Raw genomic sequence first — 19348 nt, forward strand, 5'->3', positions numbered from 1 at the left:
TTTTTTTAGTGTACTCGCATATTTTTTTCTCAATGTGTGATTGTTCTTATTTTATGATAAAGGGGGAAATTTTGTGAGCAAAGCTCCCTGAAGGAAGAGCGAAAGGGCCCCTATTATGTTTTTCTTCACAAAACTCCAACCCATTATTAGTTTAAGGGTTGGGCAACCCAATGATCTATAATTCACTCAAACTTAGCTCACAAAATAAGTGTTCACTTAAGGTGGGGTTGATATATTCAAATATATTGAGTAATTGTATGTTCTCACTTATCACAACATTTAGCGCTAAGTGTTTGTTTCTCAGATATTCACATAAAGCTAATCAAGGGCTATCTGCACTAGCCATCACTAATTTTGAAATGATAGACTAAAGGGAAAATGGTTAGTGAACAGCAACTTCTATCAACTGTTGTTTGATCAAATAGTGAAATTTAAATGTCATCCTTATTATGCACCCACAACCCCAAAATGCAAAGCATAATTTTTTTTCTTTGCAATAGCGGGGCATGAACTCTGGACCCACAGATTCATAGTCTAAAACATTAACTAATGGGCCACACTTGACTCCTTTAGTGTAAAGAACTGACCAAAAAAAAAATGGGTAAATTCAATATCTTTCTTTGTAACATGCACAAGGGGGATCCAACAATAATTAGGGAGATTACTTACAACATTGGTGATATTTTTGTTTATGTGCTGTTGTTAGGAATCTTGTAATCAAGAAAGACCCACATGCAGTTTGGTGAATAAGTAATTTGAGCCAGTCAGTAATTCCAGGGTTAAAACAAAAATCGTACTAGCCCAAGTCACTGAATCCACAACTTCATGCTTCATGAGAAGCTTTTTGGTAAAAAATAAATAAATAAAAATAACATTTATTGGGCATTCTGTTGAAAAATGTACCTTTTACAACTGAAGATTAAAATAATGGAAAAAAAAAAGGAGTGGATAAAAATAATTACCAGAAACAAAAAATTCAAACATTTAATTGGTTGCACAGTATGCCTATAGGGACACATCAATAATATTAGCTTAAAGTTTTTACAGCCATCAAGATTACTGGCACAGCTAATCTTCACCAATGAAAAGATAAATTGACAGAAGTACTAGTTCAATGATAGATACCTTTATTATCATATCACTTACGCTCAGCTGAGAAAAGAATTTGCTACATTCAAGCTACAATAGGTATGGTATAATCATACAATAACACACTATGTTTCAAGACTATTTAATCTGGACCCCAAGGATGAGCATAATCTTGATATACAAGACTTTCTATTTTACTGAGTGCCTTCTATGTTTAATAAAGCTACTTTGGGTTAGTTACATGATAAATCACAGTCTACAACTATTATTCCAGCTATGCTAAACTATTGATGATCAACAGTAACCATTACTTGAATAAACTGCATTAAATAAATCATCAGGTCAAAACCTCAGTATGAAATTAAAACTTAACTTTATGTCTTTTTAGTGACTACCAAATGGAACCACAATTGATTGGTTTAGTAAAAACTAAATACCGATTACCCACCAGGTTGTTTTGCATTCAATTAATGATATCAATTTTCCTCCAACACAGAAAACATGACTGCTGAAAATACAATCAAATGGAACATAATGGAACAATCTGTTGAGTAGTTTAGGTTCTACAGGTTTGAAATGGCAAAAAGTGTGGCTTAATAAATTCAATAAACCTCTAAATAAAAGCATTTTAGGAAAATGTTAAAAAAAAATTAAAGTTCTCAGTGATCGTGAATATATGTAGAGACCAGCTACAACAACGTGAATTAAAAATGTAATTACTACAACAAATCTCATTCAACAGTTACTACAGTAACATTACAGTAAGTGGGGCTATAACAATCATTATTAAACTATATATACATATAATAATGGACATCACCAGGATTTTCTTAGGAGGGTTCATTTATGTTTATGGTACATATTTCTTACGTTTACATGCGTATTCGTAAAACTGTATATTTAGTACTCGATAATGAACAAGTTGATATAAATATTCGTGCAAGTTTTAAAAGTAAACCAGTTACTGTCTACTCTTTCCTTGATTGAAAGTTTGTATGTATGTTACTCTTGTTTTTGATAATTATTTTACACTTTATTATATAAGGAAAACATAGCATCATTTAAATCTTTCAGTTTAAGCACCGAATCAAACTGGTTAGGAGTGTGTGTGTGTGTGTGTGTGTGTGTGTGTGAAAACGACAGACATAGCCTTCTGTAACATAGTTAGCTACTCCAACATAAGTGAAAATAACGTAATTCTAATTTTACGGTATGACATTTGCCTTTTCAATTAGGTGCAAAAGGCATGGTACTTGTTAATTCACATTGTACTGAGAAATAGGACCACTGGCCATTCAGTACATCATCACCATACTGAGAATATTGGTTAGGCTGTTATCCAGCAAAAAGATTGGTGGCTCATAGAATTAATGTTTATTTGTGTTCCAAAAGAAGGAGGTGGGGTTCACGTTCCCTGAACCCCTCCTGGCAACGTCCAATATTTTTAGAGTACCACTACATAACAGTCTGAGTTGCAAGACAATAAAGCCTATATATATATATGTATGTGTGTAATATATTCTCTATCAAACTGCTATACAAACAACTATTCTACAAAAGGTAAATAGACTATCTTACAATCTCTAACTACTGCTACTACTAAAATAGATCTACAAATTTCACACTTCACAGCTTTAATACACATGCTTCTCAGTATGCTAAATCAACAATTCAAAACTTGTCAATAACCATGTTTTTCACTATTAGTTCTACTAAAAGGTACCTAGATATATCTGTTTCCATAAAGATACAGAAGGAAATCTCATTTCCAATGTTTCATCAGATATTATATTACTACTATACTATTTTTTTTTCCTATACAATAATAATCTTAAACTTTGGTTTAATGTTCTCTCTCAGATAACTGAAATTATTTATTTCTGATCATCCTGAGCATATCTTTTATCCTGGTAACAAAGTTCAGGCAGATCAGAAATTATTCAATGTCTCAGTTTAAACAATTTCACAAAAAATAGTTTTTTTTTTAATAAATGCATAAATAAACATCATAATACCACACAAATATAAAATTGAAAAAGACTGAAATAAAAAATAATGTTTAAAATATCACACTTCAAGAGTAAAGTAGGAACAGTATACACATAATGGGTAACGTGACTTGCAATAATGTGCACTTATCTTGTGCATCAGAACGAGTACTACTGTAACACACCAACATTAAGTTCACACAGTTTGCAGCCCCACTCAGAACAAATCATCCTCTCTAACCAAAGTTCATACCCGTCATTCACTCTTTTATAAAATGAATAAACTAATAAACAAAAGAAAGACTGACATCACCATTAACTTAAATTACAAGGTTCCCAGTATTTTATAAACTACATATCTTACCTTATTATCAACTGTCATTAAGAATACTTCTTTCTGAGTTGATACAACTATCTTTTTCAACCTATGTACAATTTTAAGCTAATGCACTATAGAAAGTTTTTATGCTGGCTAGTATCCTGGCATCTCTGCAGAACATGCATATAATACGTAAGTCTTAACTAATGTGATACACACAAGTTCTGTGTGTTCTTATCTTATAAGCACAAGCCTATACATGCAATAACTCTATACGAACCTTAACATTAACTCACACATTTGCTGAGCACTCATTGCAGAAAAACTACAAAATTCCTTTTCTTTCCAGAATATTTACTCTCTGATTTTCATCTCATGTGCTGAACCTTTAACACATTGTTTTTGTATTTTATTTACAACTAATATTTTCATTCACCAATAGACATGCAAGATCTAACTATTAGTAGAGTGGACTACAAAGAAGAATACATTAACTATCAAAACGCAAATGTATTCAGCCAGTTTTCACAATTTGATCGAACAGCTTAAAATGCTACAAACTGATATTTAATTAACAGAAAACTTTCTTACGTTACATAGCCATTATTATTATGTTATTACCAGAAATAGTTCTCACAAAGTAATTTAGTGTTATATTATAATTTCTTTAATAGTTACTTTTATACTAATGCTCAGTACAGGTGTCTGGTTCAAGCAGCAGAGAGAAAGCAGAAGTTCTACTAATGTGGATAAATTGTTTTTTTCATATTTTTACTTAAACTGATTTCTCACTCAAAAAAAAATAAAATAGAATTATTATCTAGTTGTGGCCTCAGTCTTGGATGGTACATCTTTTTCAGGATGAGGACAATTTTTATCATCTTCCAAAGGCTGCATTTCATCTTCTTCATTGGGAACTGCCCTGGTTCTGACATCTTCTCGAGAGAAATCTCCCCAGCCCACGGTTGAAAGACGATCTAACGATATAACAGAGGAAACCAGTTCCCCTAGAGTCATGGCCACTGGATGTTCAATATCTTTCCTCTGTTTCCAGGAGATGAGAACCCAGTCAAGAAAGAATAAACACCCCGCTACAACCTTCAGTCCTGTGCACATTCCAATATACCTAAGTGTACCAAAATATCAATAATGATTATTTCTTGCTTCTATACAGAAAGACAAGAGATGATTTCAGAAGTAAAAAAAAAATATATAACAGAATTATAATTGCTTGTATTTATTTCAAAATATTAAGGTTACTGTGAGTTCGTTTTGTTTTAGAAGTTTAGAAAAAGACTACACAAAAGCTGCTGGTGTGTAGCCATCTTTATTTTGAGCTGACAGACTAGAGGGAAGATAGCTAGTCAACAACACACACTGTCCACTCTTGTGTTACTTTTATTGGAATGAAAAGTTGGATTTGGCAATAACTAGCACACCCATGGTCCCAAAGTGTGCACAAATCTTTGAGGCAAAAAGGACAGTCTGGGCATGCCAAATTACTGTGACAGTAAATGCAACCACATAAACCTTTTGAGGGTAAAAATAAATCTAGTGCCACCCAATTGGACAAGTCTTTTGTTTGGTCTCCCTCTCCCACAGAAACTTCAGTTAAAGTTTTTAATCAAACTATGTTCCCCTGAGCTCTCTACAGTAAATGTATGAAAAATTCCATCATGTAGTTGCAGAAAAAACAACCGACTTTCCTAATGGGCCACCTCAGATGTGCTAAATTCCCCTTTTCACAAACTTTGTAGAGGTTTTGATTAAGATACCTCCCTTTCCCTTTTTCATGGACTGGGGAGTGGTTCAACATCCTTTTCTCAACAAAAATAATAATCCAAGGAGCTGTACATACTGAAACAACAAGGATGGTCACATAGTAGGCTGTTGTATTTTATACAAATACGTGTCACGTTGATGTAGGCCAAATAACCAAAGACTAACGACTAGGAAAGCTACAATGACAACAAAATAAAAATAGTAATTTTCTTACGTATAAGTAGCAAAAAAAAACTCAAATACTAAAATATAAAATAATCCTAACAAAAATTAAATATACGTATTATTAGCAACAGTAAGTCATAAATAAATACTACTCAATAAAATTAAGAAAATATGTTAATTTGTAAAAAAAATATAAACAAATAGCTTTTAGCAATAGCACTAAAGCTGATTCATCTTTTGCCTTACATTGAAGGAAAAAAATTAAAAAAAATGTCATCCTGGTAGATAGTCCACATAAGGTAGGTTTATCTCTAGCAAAGGTATCTTGTCTAAAGTAATGTAATATAGATATATCTAGTAATATATTGGCAACAACTGAATGACAGTAATCAATTTCTTTAAAATAATAAAAAACCAACCTAAGTCGAAACTGTTCAATGTCATGCATCAGACAAAATCCACTAGGTCTTCCACAGTAAGCTTTCCACACCAAACATGTGGAGTCAATAACATTCCCAAACATGATAGGAGAAGGAATATATCCTGAAAAATAGAAATACGATAGTTATAAGTACACTTACATTTGTCATACTCCCTAACATACAGAAATTACTCTTATCTTTGAAGTATTTACGTATTCTAGCGAATGACAAAATTAATGCCAAACATGATAATTTTTAAGGTACTGTACGACAGATTAAAAGGATTTTATTTTTACTTTTTAATTAAATAAAGGTAACCTATTTAAACCAAAACATGTAAAGGTAAATATACAAATTATAAAAACGATATTCATTATGTGAAATATCACATAAAGACAAGTAATAAAGACCAGGAGCAGATTTCTCTATAAACGCTTTTTTTAAGGAATCAGTAAAAACATGCAGCTTACTTCATTCCTAATTTTACATATCAAATTACAAATGTATAAATAACATTCTATGACATAACACAAATAACAACACATGCACCATAACCCATACAGGTCACCAAAAAACAGTTTTATCTCTGTACTTAAGTCATCCTATTAAAGTTGTTTATTCATAGGTATTTCTACTAAACCTAACTATGACATTACACATTTAAAAGCAGTTTTCACTAGTTTCAACAGGGATCACTATGTCAAACTAGTCTTTTTTATTTACACAAATTGTGCTTACAAAAAAGTAATTAGGTCCAAAAACCTTGCTTGATAACTTGTTTGTTTGTTGAACTACATGCAAAGCTACTGTAGGACTATCTGAGCTAGGAATGTCTAATTTAGAAATGATAGACTAGAGCAAAAGCAGACAATCAACACCTCCTACCACAAACTCTTGGGTAACTCTTTTACCAATGAATAGTAGGATTTAATGTCACATTATAGTGCTCTCATAACTGAAACTGTGAGCATGTTCGGTGATGGGATTTGAACACGTGACACACAGATTACAAGTCAAGTGCCCTAATCACCAGGCAACGCTAGGCCTAAGGTTGATAAATTTCATCATACACTGTTTAACCAGAAGAATTATTTCACAGGCACAAACACACACACACAAAAACAAGAAACCTAGTAACCTAAGGCACTTTCAAAATTTTAGATCTACCTTTATTTATGGTATCCTCTGTGGCAATGCATAAACATTAAGGCTTTTGAAAGGAGTTTTTCTTATGTTACTGGTTTCCCATTCAATCCTTAAGAAGAGGGATCTACCTTCCTAAAGTGCTCTGGTTGTCAAAAGTTTATCCTAAAGTGCTCTGGTTATCAAAAGTTTATCCTAAAGTGATCTGGTTATCAAAAGTTTATCCTAAAGTGATTTGGTTACCAAAAGTTTATCCTAAAGTGATCTGGTTATCAAAAGTTTATCCTAAAGTGCTCTGGTTATCAAGTCTTGTTTTGTAATTTAGCTATTTTTTGATCCTACGTTATTTCTAATATTAGAAATAGTAACATCGTAATAAACGTTATTTTTATGACAATTAATGAAACCTTGTTTTGCTGTATCTCATTTTTCTACATGAATGTCCTTGGTTAAAATGGTTCTGCATTTTTTTTTTATTATGAAACAATTAATCAAATACATCTAAATGTAACAAAGGCTCCACATAACTTGATAATTTACATCATAGTGCAATAATAAGTTTATTAATTGTGAGTATTGCAATGACAAAGCTTTAAATTTTACATTTATATTTTGTATTTCATGGCAAAACTATTAAGGCTACTTGCCACCATTCCTAATTTGAACAACTGACCAGAGAGAAAGCAGCCAGTCAGCAGTACCTTATACCACCCACACTAAGGAATTGACCAAGAGTGTAAAGCACAAGGGATTCAAACATGATTCTGTCTCTCTAAAATAAAGACTTTACAAAAGGGCTAAGCCATGCACAAAGTTTTAAATGAAGTTAAACATCACATTAACGATTTTGTTATATTGGTCAAAATCTGCCTATAAAGCAAATGCTAAAAATCCTAGAGAAAAATATTACAATTTAATGATTAACATGCAATCACTTTATTTCACATGAGATCTTATTAAAAAACAATATCATTATAAAAATACTTACAACATTTTCGAAGTTCATGAATCAATGCAAAAACAATAGCCATAAATGAAATAGAAACACTAAGTCAAACAATTCTGATGTTACTTTCTAAAGCACTACATTCAGTAGGTCTTCTCAAGAAAGAATTGCCCAAAACTTTAGACTTAGCCTTGTACTAATTGGTACATGTTTATTTCTGAGTCTCCAAACTAAACAATCAAGGTAACACATTGTGTGATAGCATATTCTACTTTTATTTTGTTATGTTTTTTTTTTTACTTTTCATTTATTATTCCTTCTATTGGTTAGTTCAACTATGAATTTTTATTTATATTAAAACACTAACTCACCTTCTAGCTAGAACATGTTGATTTTGAGCATGTATGTATGTATGTATGTATGTATTTATTAAGAAACTGACACAAGCTTCCCCTAGTGCTGACATACAAATATTAATGTTGTGAAAGATTATGTTAATTAACTAGTCACATGAGATGTAACCTCATGCTCTAACACTAATTAAAAACCCTTTCTTGATCTTAAACAGGTGAGTTCACGAGATATAGTTAGAATGAATTATTGCTGTTTATTGATTGATATTGATCTTGAAAAGGGGGTTGAATTTTGAAATATCATGTTTCTGTTGAATTAGGTTTTTCTTCTTATGGTTCTTTTTTTCCTAATTTATCTACTTATTGAAATGAATAACATTGATATTTATGTTGTATTGTTTATTATCATTTGTATCAAGTCCTGGCCAGGCACAGATTTACTAACTTCTTTTTTTTATTTAAGTGATAAAATTTGTATTCCAATTGTCTGAAAGTTATATTTTGGAATTTTGTTATTGTTTTAGTTGAATAAGTTGTTTTTTGTTCAACCCTAGTTGTAGCAGCATTATGTTTTAGTCCATTACAACATGTATTTTACAATCAACCACCTTACCCATATAAGTATGCATAACTAGATAGTCCACTCAATTTCCATGTGATCACTGCTGTGAAATTGCACTCAAAATTAAACATGAAATATTTTTTTAGATAACCATTATCATGTGAATATATTATGTAGAAAACATTAAAACCAGAACCCTTCTACTTCTCTTTAAGTTTAAACAGCTTGTTTTGTGAAAAATGAGTTGTCTATACATTAATCACATAAATAAACAGTGTACCTTGATTTCAGTAACTATATAGATAATCCTCAACATCTTACAACTGATTTAATTTATTAAGTGATATGAATATAGTGATAATTTTTTATTATTTTTATAACTGCAAGAACTTTGTGTTTTTGCTCTTTGATTTTGGGATTCTTCAGCTAAAGCACACTTGAATCAGCACATTGACATTTTACACTAAAACCAGTTCTGCACTCTGTAAGCAATATTTACTTTATGTTTATGACATACATTTTTATCCTCTTTATGTTGTTAAGAGAAATAACGAAAACATTTTTATGAGTTTATTGCCCATTCAACTTTCCCCAGTGACACAAGCAAGAAAAATGTAGAAGGACTTGAAAAACAGAAAAGAATATATAATAACAGTTCATAGGTGGGAATAGATATTTAACAAAATGGGAATTTAAAATCAGCTGGCTCATTAGATCCACCTGGCACTTTAAAATTTAATATTATATCATATTTCATGCCATTTATTGCAGTTTCATAAGCATTTCGAACTATTCCAATACATACCAAACAGTCTGAAAATGACAAACTGCATTCCCAGAGCAAAAGACCGTTCTTCTTCACTAACAGATCTGCAAGTTTAAGATCCAAGATTCACAGGTTACCAGTAGGAAAAAAAATACACAACAAAAACCAGTTAAATGTATGAAATATAATACAAAAACTGTTCTCAAAATGTGTATAAAAATCTGTTACTAACAAACCAAAACACATCATTTTCTGTTTATAGCAGTTTATATTAACAGTTAATATGCATTCATTCAAGGATTAACTCTAACATCAGCTACAACCGTTATACCAGCAAAAACCAGCCATTAGACTATAAAAAAATCCAATGTCACCTTTTCTCTCTATCATTATTTACATAAGCATTACAAAAAAACATAAAACCTATCAAAATAATTAACAATTACACAAGCAAGCTACTCTAAAATAACATTTTTACCTTTGAATGAGATTTATTTAACCAAATAATTCTGATTTATTATTAATTCTTAGTTCCTATTTTAATCCCTCTAATTAATGCGTATGTTGTTAAAGATTCCTTTTCTTTCACTATTGAAATTTCTCAATTTCCAGACACCAATATATTATGGCAAGCTTAAACATTGAATTTCTTTTCACTGACATTCCTTTAGAAAAAAACAATACAAATCTGTCTTAAACTATTTCCCAGTAACAATAACTGGAGAGCTGGAGTAAAGTTCTAGTATACTAATAATCCACATACTTAACACAAGGATGAAAGATAAATACGCACATCACACTGTATAACACTAATCTACCTGAAATAGCTCTAATTTTGAGTGAGTATCTGGATTGTTTACAGAGGCTTGATCATTTACCTGAGGGTTATCATCAAGACAGGCATCTGCATGATTGACACAACCAATGTCATTGTGAAAAGAAGCAACATAAATGGAATCATAGCCTTACAGACTTGTGGACAAGATCCGTAGGTGGCAAGGGGTACAGCCGTTACATCTTCGAGTATGGTCTTATTGGTTGGAATACAGGCACAACTTGTAAAGTTCTGTAACAACAGGTTGTACAAAGTAGATATATTTACCAAAATTGTCATCATAACACTATACAGATATCTTGTTAGTTTGAATACAGGCACAACTTGTAAAGTTCTGTAACAATGGGTTCACAAAGTAGATATATTTACCAAAATTGTCATCATAACACTATACAGATATCTTGTTAGTTGGAATACAGGCACAACTTGTAAAGTTCTGTAACAACTGTTTCACAAAGTAGATATATCTACCAAAATTGTCATCATAACACTATACAGATATCTTGTTAGTTGGAATACAGGCACAACTTGTAAAGTTCTGTAACAACTGTTTCACAAAGTAGATATATTTACCAAAATTGTCATCATAACACTATACAGATATCTTGTTAGTTGGAATACAGGCACAACTTGTAAAGTTCTGTAACAACTGTTTCACAAAGTAGATATATTTACCAAAATTGTCATCATAACACTATACAGATATCTTGTTAGTTGGAATACAGGTACAACTTTTAAAGTTCTGTAACAACTGTTTCACAAAGTAGATATATTTACCAAAATTGTCATCATAACACTATGCAGATATCTTTGACATTACTTAAAAAAAAAAAAAACACAAAAATTATATGTCAATAATGTTTGCTACAATTAATTAAAAGCACATTAATGAGTTAAGAGTAGTTTATTTGTAGAAACGTATAATACTACTGTATGTGGGCAAACCTTATGAAATGATATGGTCCATTGTGCTAACTGAAGAGCCAATGATATGTGAAGTGACAGCCTGATTACAGCTATTCAGCACAGGCTTTCAAGGTTGTTACAATAGCTGTAAGCATGCATTTCTCCAACAGTTTAGTTTGGTAATGCACCCATATTAGTACTACTGTGTACCTGTCATATAGCAATTTCACAGACAAATGAACAAATGGGAATGTGCAAAGCAGTTTAAATATATATACATATATGTAGCACCATGGTTAAATATTAAACATCACTGCTATATTTTAGAAAATTAAGTCTCTATGGATGAATTCCATACAGTTAATGGTGTAATAATTCAAATTCAAAATATACATATGAATAATATTTTAAGAGAACTTATGTATATTATACTAATCACCTACACTGTACTCAAACTTATGTACAACCAATAGCTAATGGTAAAAGGAAGATAACTGCCGAGTTAATTGGAACACATTTTCATAGTATAAAAGTGATATTATTACTGGATTAATTGTACCATTTTTTTACTGTAAAAAGGTGATATTATTACTGGGTTAATTACAACATTTTTGTGGTATAAAGGGAAGATTATAACATATTTTTGTGATATAAAGGTAAGATTATTATTGGTGTACTTATGACACTTTTTTGTGATATAAAGACATGATTATTACTGGGTTAATCGTGACATTTTTGTAGTATAAAGGTGAGATTATTACTGGATTTATTATAACATTTTTGTGGTATAAGGATAAGATTATTACATGATTATTTATAACACATTTGTAGTGTAAAGATGAGATTGTTGCTTTGTTAATTATGACATTTTTGTGGTATAAATATAAGATTATTACATGATTAATTATAACACTTTTTAGTGTAAAGATGTGATTATTACCCTGTTAATTATGACACATTTTTGTAACATAAAAGTAGGATTATTACTGGATTATCTATATTTTTCAGTATAATGGTAAGATTATTATATGATTATTTATAACACTTTTGTAGTGTAAAGATGAGATTATTACTTTGTTAATTATGACATTTTTGTGGTATAAATATAAGATTATTACATGATTAATTATAACACTTTTTTTAGTGTAAAGATGAGATTATTACCTTGTTAATTATGAAACATTTTTGTAACATAAAAGTAGGATTATTACTGGATTATCTATATTTTTTAGTATAATGGTAAGATTATTATATGATTAATTATAACACTTTTTTAGTGTAAAGATGAGATTATTACTTTGTTAATTATGACACATTTTTGTAACATAAAAGTAGGATTATTACTGGATTATCTATATTTTGTAGTATAATGGTAAGATTATTACTGAGTTAATTATATCATATATGAATTATACTTGTCTTTATGAGTCAAAAACAATATATAAAATTTATTTCAGAAGTAAAAACATAATGTCTGATAAGTTTTCAACAGCTTTTTTTATATGGAATGTATTAACACTTTATCTTTTGATGATTTGAAAACATAGAAAATTTGATATAAAAATATCAATAAAATGTGTTTTTTTTCTATCAGTTTGTTACACCTACATCACAGTAAAAAAATTGAAAAACTACTTTTAAGTGAGATTGCTTTCCAAAAAATAATAAAAGTATTAACTGTCTGATGTAATATGTATATATCTAATGGAATTCTTTGCCTGAACTATTCCTATCATTTGACTACGACCACTTTCAAGTCGACATCCAGCATGGCATGGAGAAAAGTATGTTATTCCATTTTGTCCACAAACTGGTTCGATTTCTTTAGGTGTACACTGGCATCCAAGATTGCAATCAGCAGTAAGGTTTACTTGAAAGTGTTCAAGCTCAGTGCTGAAAAAAGAAAAACATAAAAAAATTGGTATATATTACATATTTTATTGATAAAACTAAAACAGAATACTTGCTCGTCTCTGTCAGAGGGCTAACCCTAAAGGGAGGTCTCACAAAATTTCATTATAGATTTTAAATCATTTTAAAAACTACAATTCCTAATAACTTCTAAGAATTTTTGTTATCAAAGAAACAAATTAAAAAGGTTTTGATTGAATATCTATCAATTATGGTAAATCAAAAGATGTGATATAAAAAACAAATTGTAAACAACTGTGGTAGAAATAGAAAGTTTAGTTTTAATTTTGAAGCTGATTGATTGCTAAACACCTTGTGCTACTCACCATAGGGGTCCAGCATGGTCAGGTGGTTAGGGCACTCAGCTCGCAATCTGCAGGTCGCGGGTTTAAATCACTGTTACACACCAAACATGCTCGCCCTTTCAGCCGTGGGGGCATTATAATGTGATGATCAATCCCACTATTCGTTGGTAAAAAGAGTAGCCCAAGAGTTGGTGGTGGGTGGTGATGACTAGCTGCCTTCCCTCTAGTCTTACACCACTAAATTAGGGACAGCTAGTGCAGACAGCCCTCGTGTAGCTTTGAGCGAAATTCATAACAAACCATACTCACCATAGAGACTTCAGAGCTAGACTTTTAAATACATAGTGTAAAAAAAAATCTTATCAGAGAAAATATTTGGTAACTGACATTCCACTGATCTTTGTACACAGATATAATGAAGATTTAAGCAGTATTCCACATCTTGAACAGTTGATAGATGGAAACAAGAAGAAACAAAATGACTGCATTAATTTTGAGCTTCTTAAGAAAAAAATGGGAAGTTTAATTAACGATATAACTCCTTGGCCTGATAATATTTCCCCAAGGATTTTGAAGGAGGTTAAGGAGTGGATATGTGAGCCACTTGCTACTATTTTTTGTAAGACCTTGAATAGTGAACGGGTACCAGAGGATTGGAAGTTAGCTGATGTCACTCCTGTTTTCAAGGGAGGTGATAAAAATTGTCTCGGTAATTATAGACCCATTAGTCTTACACCAGTTGTAGGAAAGTTTTAGAAAGTCTGATAAAAGATTATTTGCAAAGTCTTTTAATAACATTTAGAATTTTATTGGATAGTCAACATGGTTTCACTAAGGGAAAATCTCGCATTACAAATCTTTTGAGATTCTTTGAAAAGGTTACTGCTTATTTAGATGAGGGTAAGGATGTAGATTTGGTATATCTGGATTTTCAGAAAGCATTTGACAAGGTGCCACATAAAAGGCTTGTAAAAAACTTAGTTCTGTAGGAATGGGGGATAAGTTGGTTAATTGGATAGAAGAGTGGCTGGATAGAAGAAAGCAGAGGGTTGTTACAAATAGAGTTCAGTCAAACTGGATTAATGTCACAAGTGGGGTACCTCAGGGCTCAGTCTTAAGACCTTTGCTCTTTTTGATTTACATCAACGACATAGATGAAGGGATAGTCAATAAATTATTTAAATTTGCAGATAATATTAATGTCTTGGGTGTTGCTAGCTGTGAAGAGAATGCTGCTGATTTACAAAAAAGATTTAGATCATTTAGTGATTTGGGCAAATAAATGGTAGATGGGTTTTAATTACAATAAATGCAAGATAATGCATGTGGGTTATCATAATTTGAATTATAAGTATAATCTGGATGGGAATAACCTTAATAGTGTTATGAAAGAAAGGGATCTTGGCGTAATAGTCGATCAGTCTTTAAATCCATCCAAACAGTGTGCTGTTGCTAGTAGTAGGGCAAATAAGAGTTGAGGTTGTATCTATAGAAATATTAAATACAAGTCTAAAGAGGTTATACTTTCACTGTATAGGTCACTGATTAGGCCACATTTGGTATATTCTGTTCAGTCTTGAACTTCTTACCTTAGGAAGGACATTCAATTGTTGGAAAAGGTTTAAAGGAGAGGTACCAGAATGGTGCCTGGGATGGAAGGGTTGTCATACAAGGTAAGGTTGAGATCTCTCAAATTGTTTTGTTTTTTAAAGTAGAGTTAGAGGGGATCTGATTGAGGTGTTTAAGATTGTAAATGGAATTGATAGTGTTGATGCATCATCTTTCTTTATACTTAACAGTGATAATAGTAGGACTAGGGAACACAAGTATACATTTTGGGAGGGTAGGAGTCATCTGCACTCAAGACAGTTTTAATTTTCTAACAGGGTAGTTAGCATTTGGAATAGGTTGCCTTCGGATGTTGTGGAGGCAGTAAATTTCGTACAAAGCTACATGAGGGTTGTCTGCCATAGCCATCCCTAATTTAGCAGTGAAAGACTATAGGGAAAGCAGCTAGTCAACACCACCCACTGCCAACTCTTGAGCTACTCTTTTACCGAAAAATAGTGGGATTGACCATCACTTTATAATGCCCCCACAGCTGAAAGGGGTGAGCATATTTGGTGGGATGTGGATTTGAACCCATGACCCACAGATAGGGAGCCAAGTACCCTAACCACCTGGCCATGCCAGCCCACAAGTTTAAGAGAAAGTGTGATAACTATATAAATGATAAGGGCTGGCTGTAAGATTTTTTTTTCAAATTTATTTACTTAATAGTTTTAGTTTAGTTTAGAGGACGAGACAGCAGAGATGGACCAATAGGTCCCTTGTATTCCCAAAACATTGTTATTATTATTTTTATTAAACTATTTGTTTTATCTTAAGTTTAACTAAATTTTGATGATCCTGACAAACATTGCGAGACTATGTGCAAGAATGGAGGCCATAACCCTTTACAGAGTATCATCAAATGGTATTATTTACACAAAGTTAAAGTTATCAACTATTCATTTTACCCTACATTGCTGATTTAATGACAGTTCATGGTAAAGAAGAGTAAATACCAGATACTGTACATACAGGGATACTGAAAAATGCCATAGATATGCAATTTAGAGATTCTAGAGATTACGCTAATGCAATATGCAAACTGTATGATGGATAAAAGTTTTTTATCCTTCACATTTACATCACCCTGCACTCCATCTGGTAAGAGTTTGAATCAGAGAGATGTTGGCAACTCAAAGGCATATCTTGAGTATAAATGTATTTGTAACTCATCTGATTTTTTTGTGTACAACATACTTGTACAGTTTAAAAAAGCTTGCCTCATTTTGTAAAAATATATACGTAGAAATTTCCGAAATATAGTCAACAGAGTTGATCCAATGGTCTAACCACATATAAATAGCTTCAATAATTAATGGAAAAACTTTCTAAAAACAAAACATTTGGTAAGTGATACTCCACTGATGTTACTACACAGATATGTATTATAATTAAATTAAAATATTTATCTTAAGTTTAATTGAATTTCAATAATCCTGAAAGACAGTGAGCAAGAGTTAGCAGATGTCCATTAAGTTATTTTTTGTTAACAGCCTAAGCTTTTTGTTTATGAGCTACTGGTTCTGTAACTTTTCCTTTTCCCCATTAAACAGAAGCAACAATGTTTCAATATTATGGAAAACACTTGTGTTACCACTCATCAATTGGTATATTTCACATTAAAGATCAACAGCATTTATTGAATTGGAAAGTAGAATAATTCAGTAAAATTTTCTGAAGCTTGTAAGATTACTAGCTTACGTCACTGTCTGTACAGAAAATATAAGTAAAAGACAAGAACAAACACAGTTATACACATTCATAATAACATACAAAACTGGTTTTACCTTATGGGTAGCATATTATTCATGCATCCTTACACAGAAATCAGAAATAAACAATATATTAATTTTAGAATAAATCCAAAGTTTTGATGATTATTGCCTATAGTGTCAATTTAATGCAATATTCCATTTTATTAACTCAAGACTAAGATTTATTAAACATCCATAAGCATTTTATGAGTGTTAATCCTTAAATATACTTAACAGTACGGATCATGATGAAACAAAATGGCAGCCATAAAAATCACCCGTTTAAAGCTACCTTTACAATGTCTGAATATCAACAATGACTATTTCACAGTATTGGCTGAGCAAAGCTAAAGCTTATTATACTTATAAAGCTGTCTAAATCACTATATATATATATATATATATATATATATTTATATTTATGGAGTGAATCCAAATTTCAATATTTCAATGAATTTTCATCTAACAAAGCAAATAAATGACTTTTCCAGACAAGTATACTGAAAAAATGATGAACCTTATCACTCTAGGGTCCCAATGATTCCTTTCTTGTATGAAAAAGGACACTAGTATATGCATATAAAATGAATGATGCACTACTTTGGGCATATAATTAGATTTGAGATTAGGTTGGGAGAGATCCTAATGAGTAATAAAATCATATCACTATATCTGCACCCTACACTTAAAAAAAACTTATTAAAAAAATTCTTAACTTTTGTAAAAACAAGTTAAGATGAACATATACATAACCTAGCTAGCTATAGTAATATAGAAAGTTTTAATGCTACAAAATATGTTGAAACAAAAATGTCAAACTATAAAAACTGAGTTACTTAAAATTTAAAAAATTTATTCCTACTTTGGCTCAGACTAACATAATTACAATGATTTGCCAAAGTAGGGATAATATTTTTAAATTATAAATAACTCAGTTTTTGTAGTTTTGACTTTCTTGTTTCAGTATTTTTTGTAGCATTAAAATTTTCTATATTACTATAGCTAGCTAGGTTACGTATAAATTGATCCATACATATCTTATAAAATTAAAAAACAAATTTGTTATACTTGTTAAATGAGGAAGTGAAGTAAATGTTAAAATAACTTATTATTCATAAAATAAAATCACCTTTTCACTAATCTTGTGCAAAACATCTGGGTATGAAATAAGAAATAATAAGAATAATTAAATGTTTGTTTTTTGAATTTCGCGCAAAGCTACATGAGGGCTATCTGCGCTAGCCGTCGCTAATTTAGCAGTGTAAGACTAGAGGTAAGGTAGCTAGTCATCACCATCCACTGCCAACTCTTGGGCTACTCTTTTACCAACGAATAGTGGGATTGACCGTCACATTATAACGCCCCCACGGCTGAAAGGGCGAGCATGTTTGGTAGGATGGGGATTCGAACCCGCGACCTTCAGATTGCGAGTCGAGCGCCCTAACCACCTGGCCATGCCGGGCCGAGATAATTAAATGTAAGGACAGATGAAATAAATAAATATTTTCTTATTTTCATATACTCTTACTGCACATTACATTAGCGTGAGCTACTCAATTTTGTAACAGAAATGCTATAAAATAATGGCAAATAATGGCAAAAAGTTAAGAAAATTTGACTCTGATCTTCACCAAAATCTTTCTTTAGTTTTCTGTGTTGAGCCAACAACAAATTAGTACTTACTTGTTGAAATAAGGTAATGTAGCACCAGCCATCCTTATATTATCACATCCAAGAAAATAGAGCACAATGAATAATCCCATGGAAAGAATATTGAAAAACATCACAAACTGGATAGCTCCTAAAATGTTGCACAAAAATGAGTCACTGAATTATCATAAGGATTTATTTATAAAAATATATTTCCTATCAGTTAAGATATTATCTATAAAATATTACAAACATTGTTAGCATAAAAACACAGTGATCATCATATAAAAGTTTTCAATACTTTTATTTTGATAACTGAAAATACAAAACTTTCAACATTTACAGTTGAAGCTTCTTCTTGGCCAGTTATTCTCCAAGAAAAACCAAGAAAAAAATTAACAGGCAGACTGATTATGTAATGAACCAGATACCAATGATACACTCTTGGGATTGAACAGTAATTAAAATAAAATCTAGGAGAGAATACACACCAAAAATTAGAAGCTTTAAGAAGCTATATATGGAAAACAAAAATAACAAAATAAGGAGTTTTAGAAATTCAGGGTTTTGTTTTGTGAAAATTACTGAGTAGAGATAGAATGATTAACATTTAGATTACATACACAATGTTCCAATAACAAAAAGTAATACAAAAAGTTGATGTAATATCAAATATTAGCATGAATATGAAAGGCTTTCTATAACAGTTATCAAAGATGTTATTAAAAGTTAAAGCTACTTTTGTGCAGTTGGGTGGGTTATGCTAATTTATATATATATATATATATATATATATTATAGCAGTAGAATAATAGTAAAATAAAGGACACAATTAAATATA

General features: G+C 31.1%; 1 protein-coding gene across 1 annotated transcript in view; it reads right to left on the bottom strand.

The window, feature by feature from the left end:
* Positions 1-1110: 1110 nt before the first annotated feature.
* The window catches only part of LOC106469001 (solute carrier organic anion transporter family member 5A1-like), a 34413-nt gene continuing 16175 nt past the window's right edge, over positions 1111-19348 (bottom strand). Inside the window, exons 7-12 of the mRNA XM_022397396.1 lie at positions 18541-18658; positions 12995-13169; positions 10414-10601; positions 9575-9639; positions 5763-5886; positions 1111-4522 (exon numbers count right to left, since the gene is read on the bottom strand). Coding sequence (XP_022253104.1) covers positions 4213-4522; positions 5763-5886; positions 9575-9639; positions 10414-10601; positions 12995-13169; positions 18541-18658 — 980 coding nt within the window. The 3' untranslated portion in view covers positions 1111-4212. The remainder of the gene's footprint in view (positions 4523-5762; positions 5887-9574; positions 9640-10413; positions 10602-12994; positions 13170-18540; positions 18659-19348) is intronic.

Source organism: Limulus polyphemus, unplaced genomic scaffold (genome assembly GCF_000517525.1).
Source record: "Limulus polyphemus unplaced genomic scaffold, Limulus_polyphemus-2.1.2 Scaffold3256, whole genome shotgun sequence".
Lineage (NCBI taxonomy): Eukaryota > Metazoa > Arthropoda > Merostomata > Xiphosura > Limulidae > Limulus > Limulus polyphemus.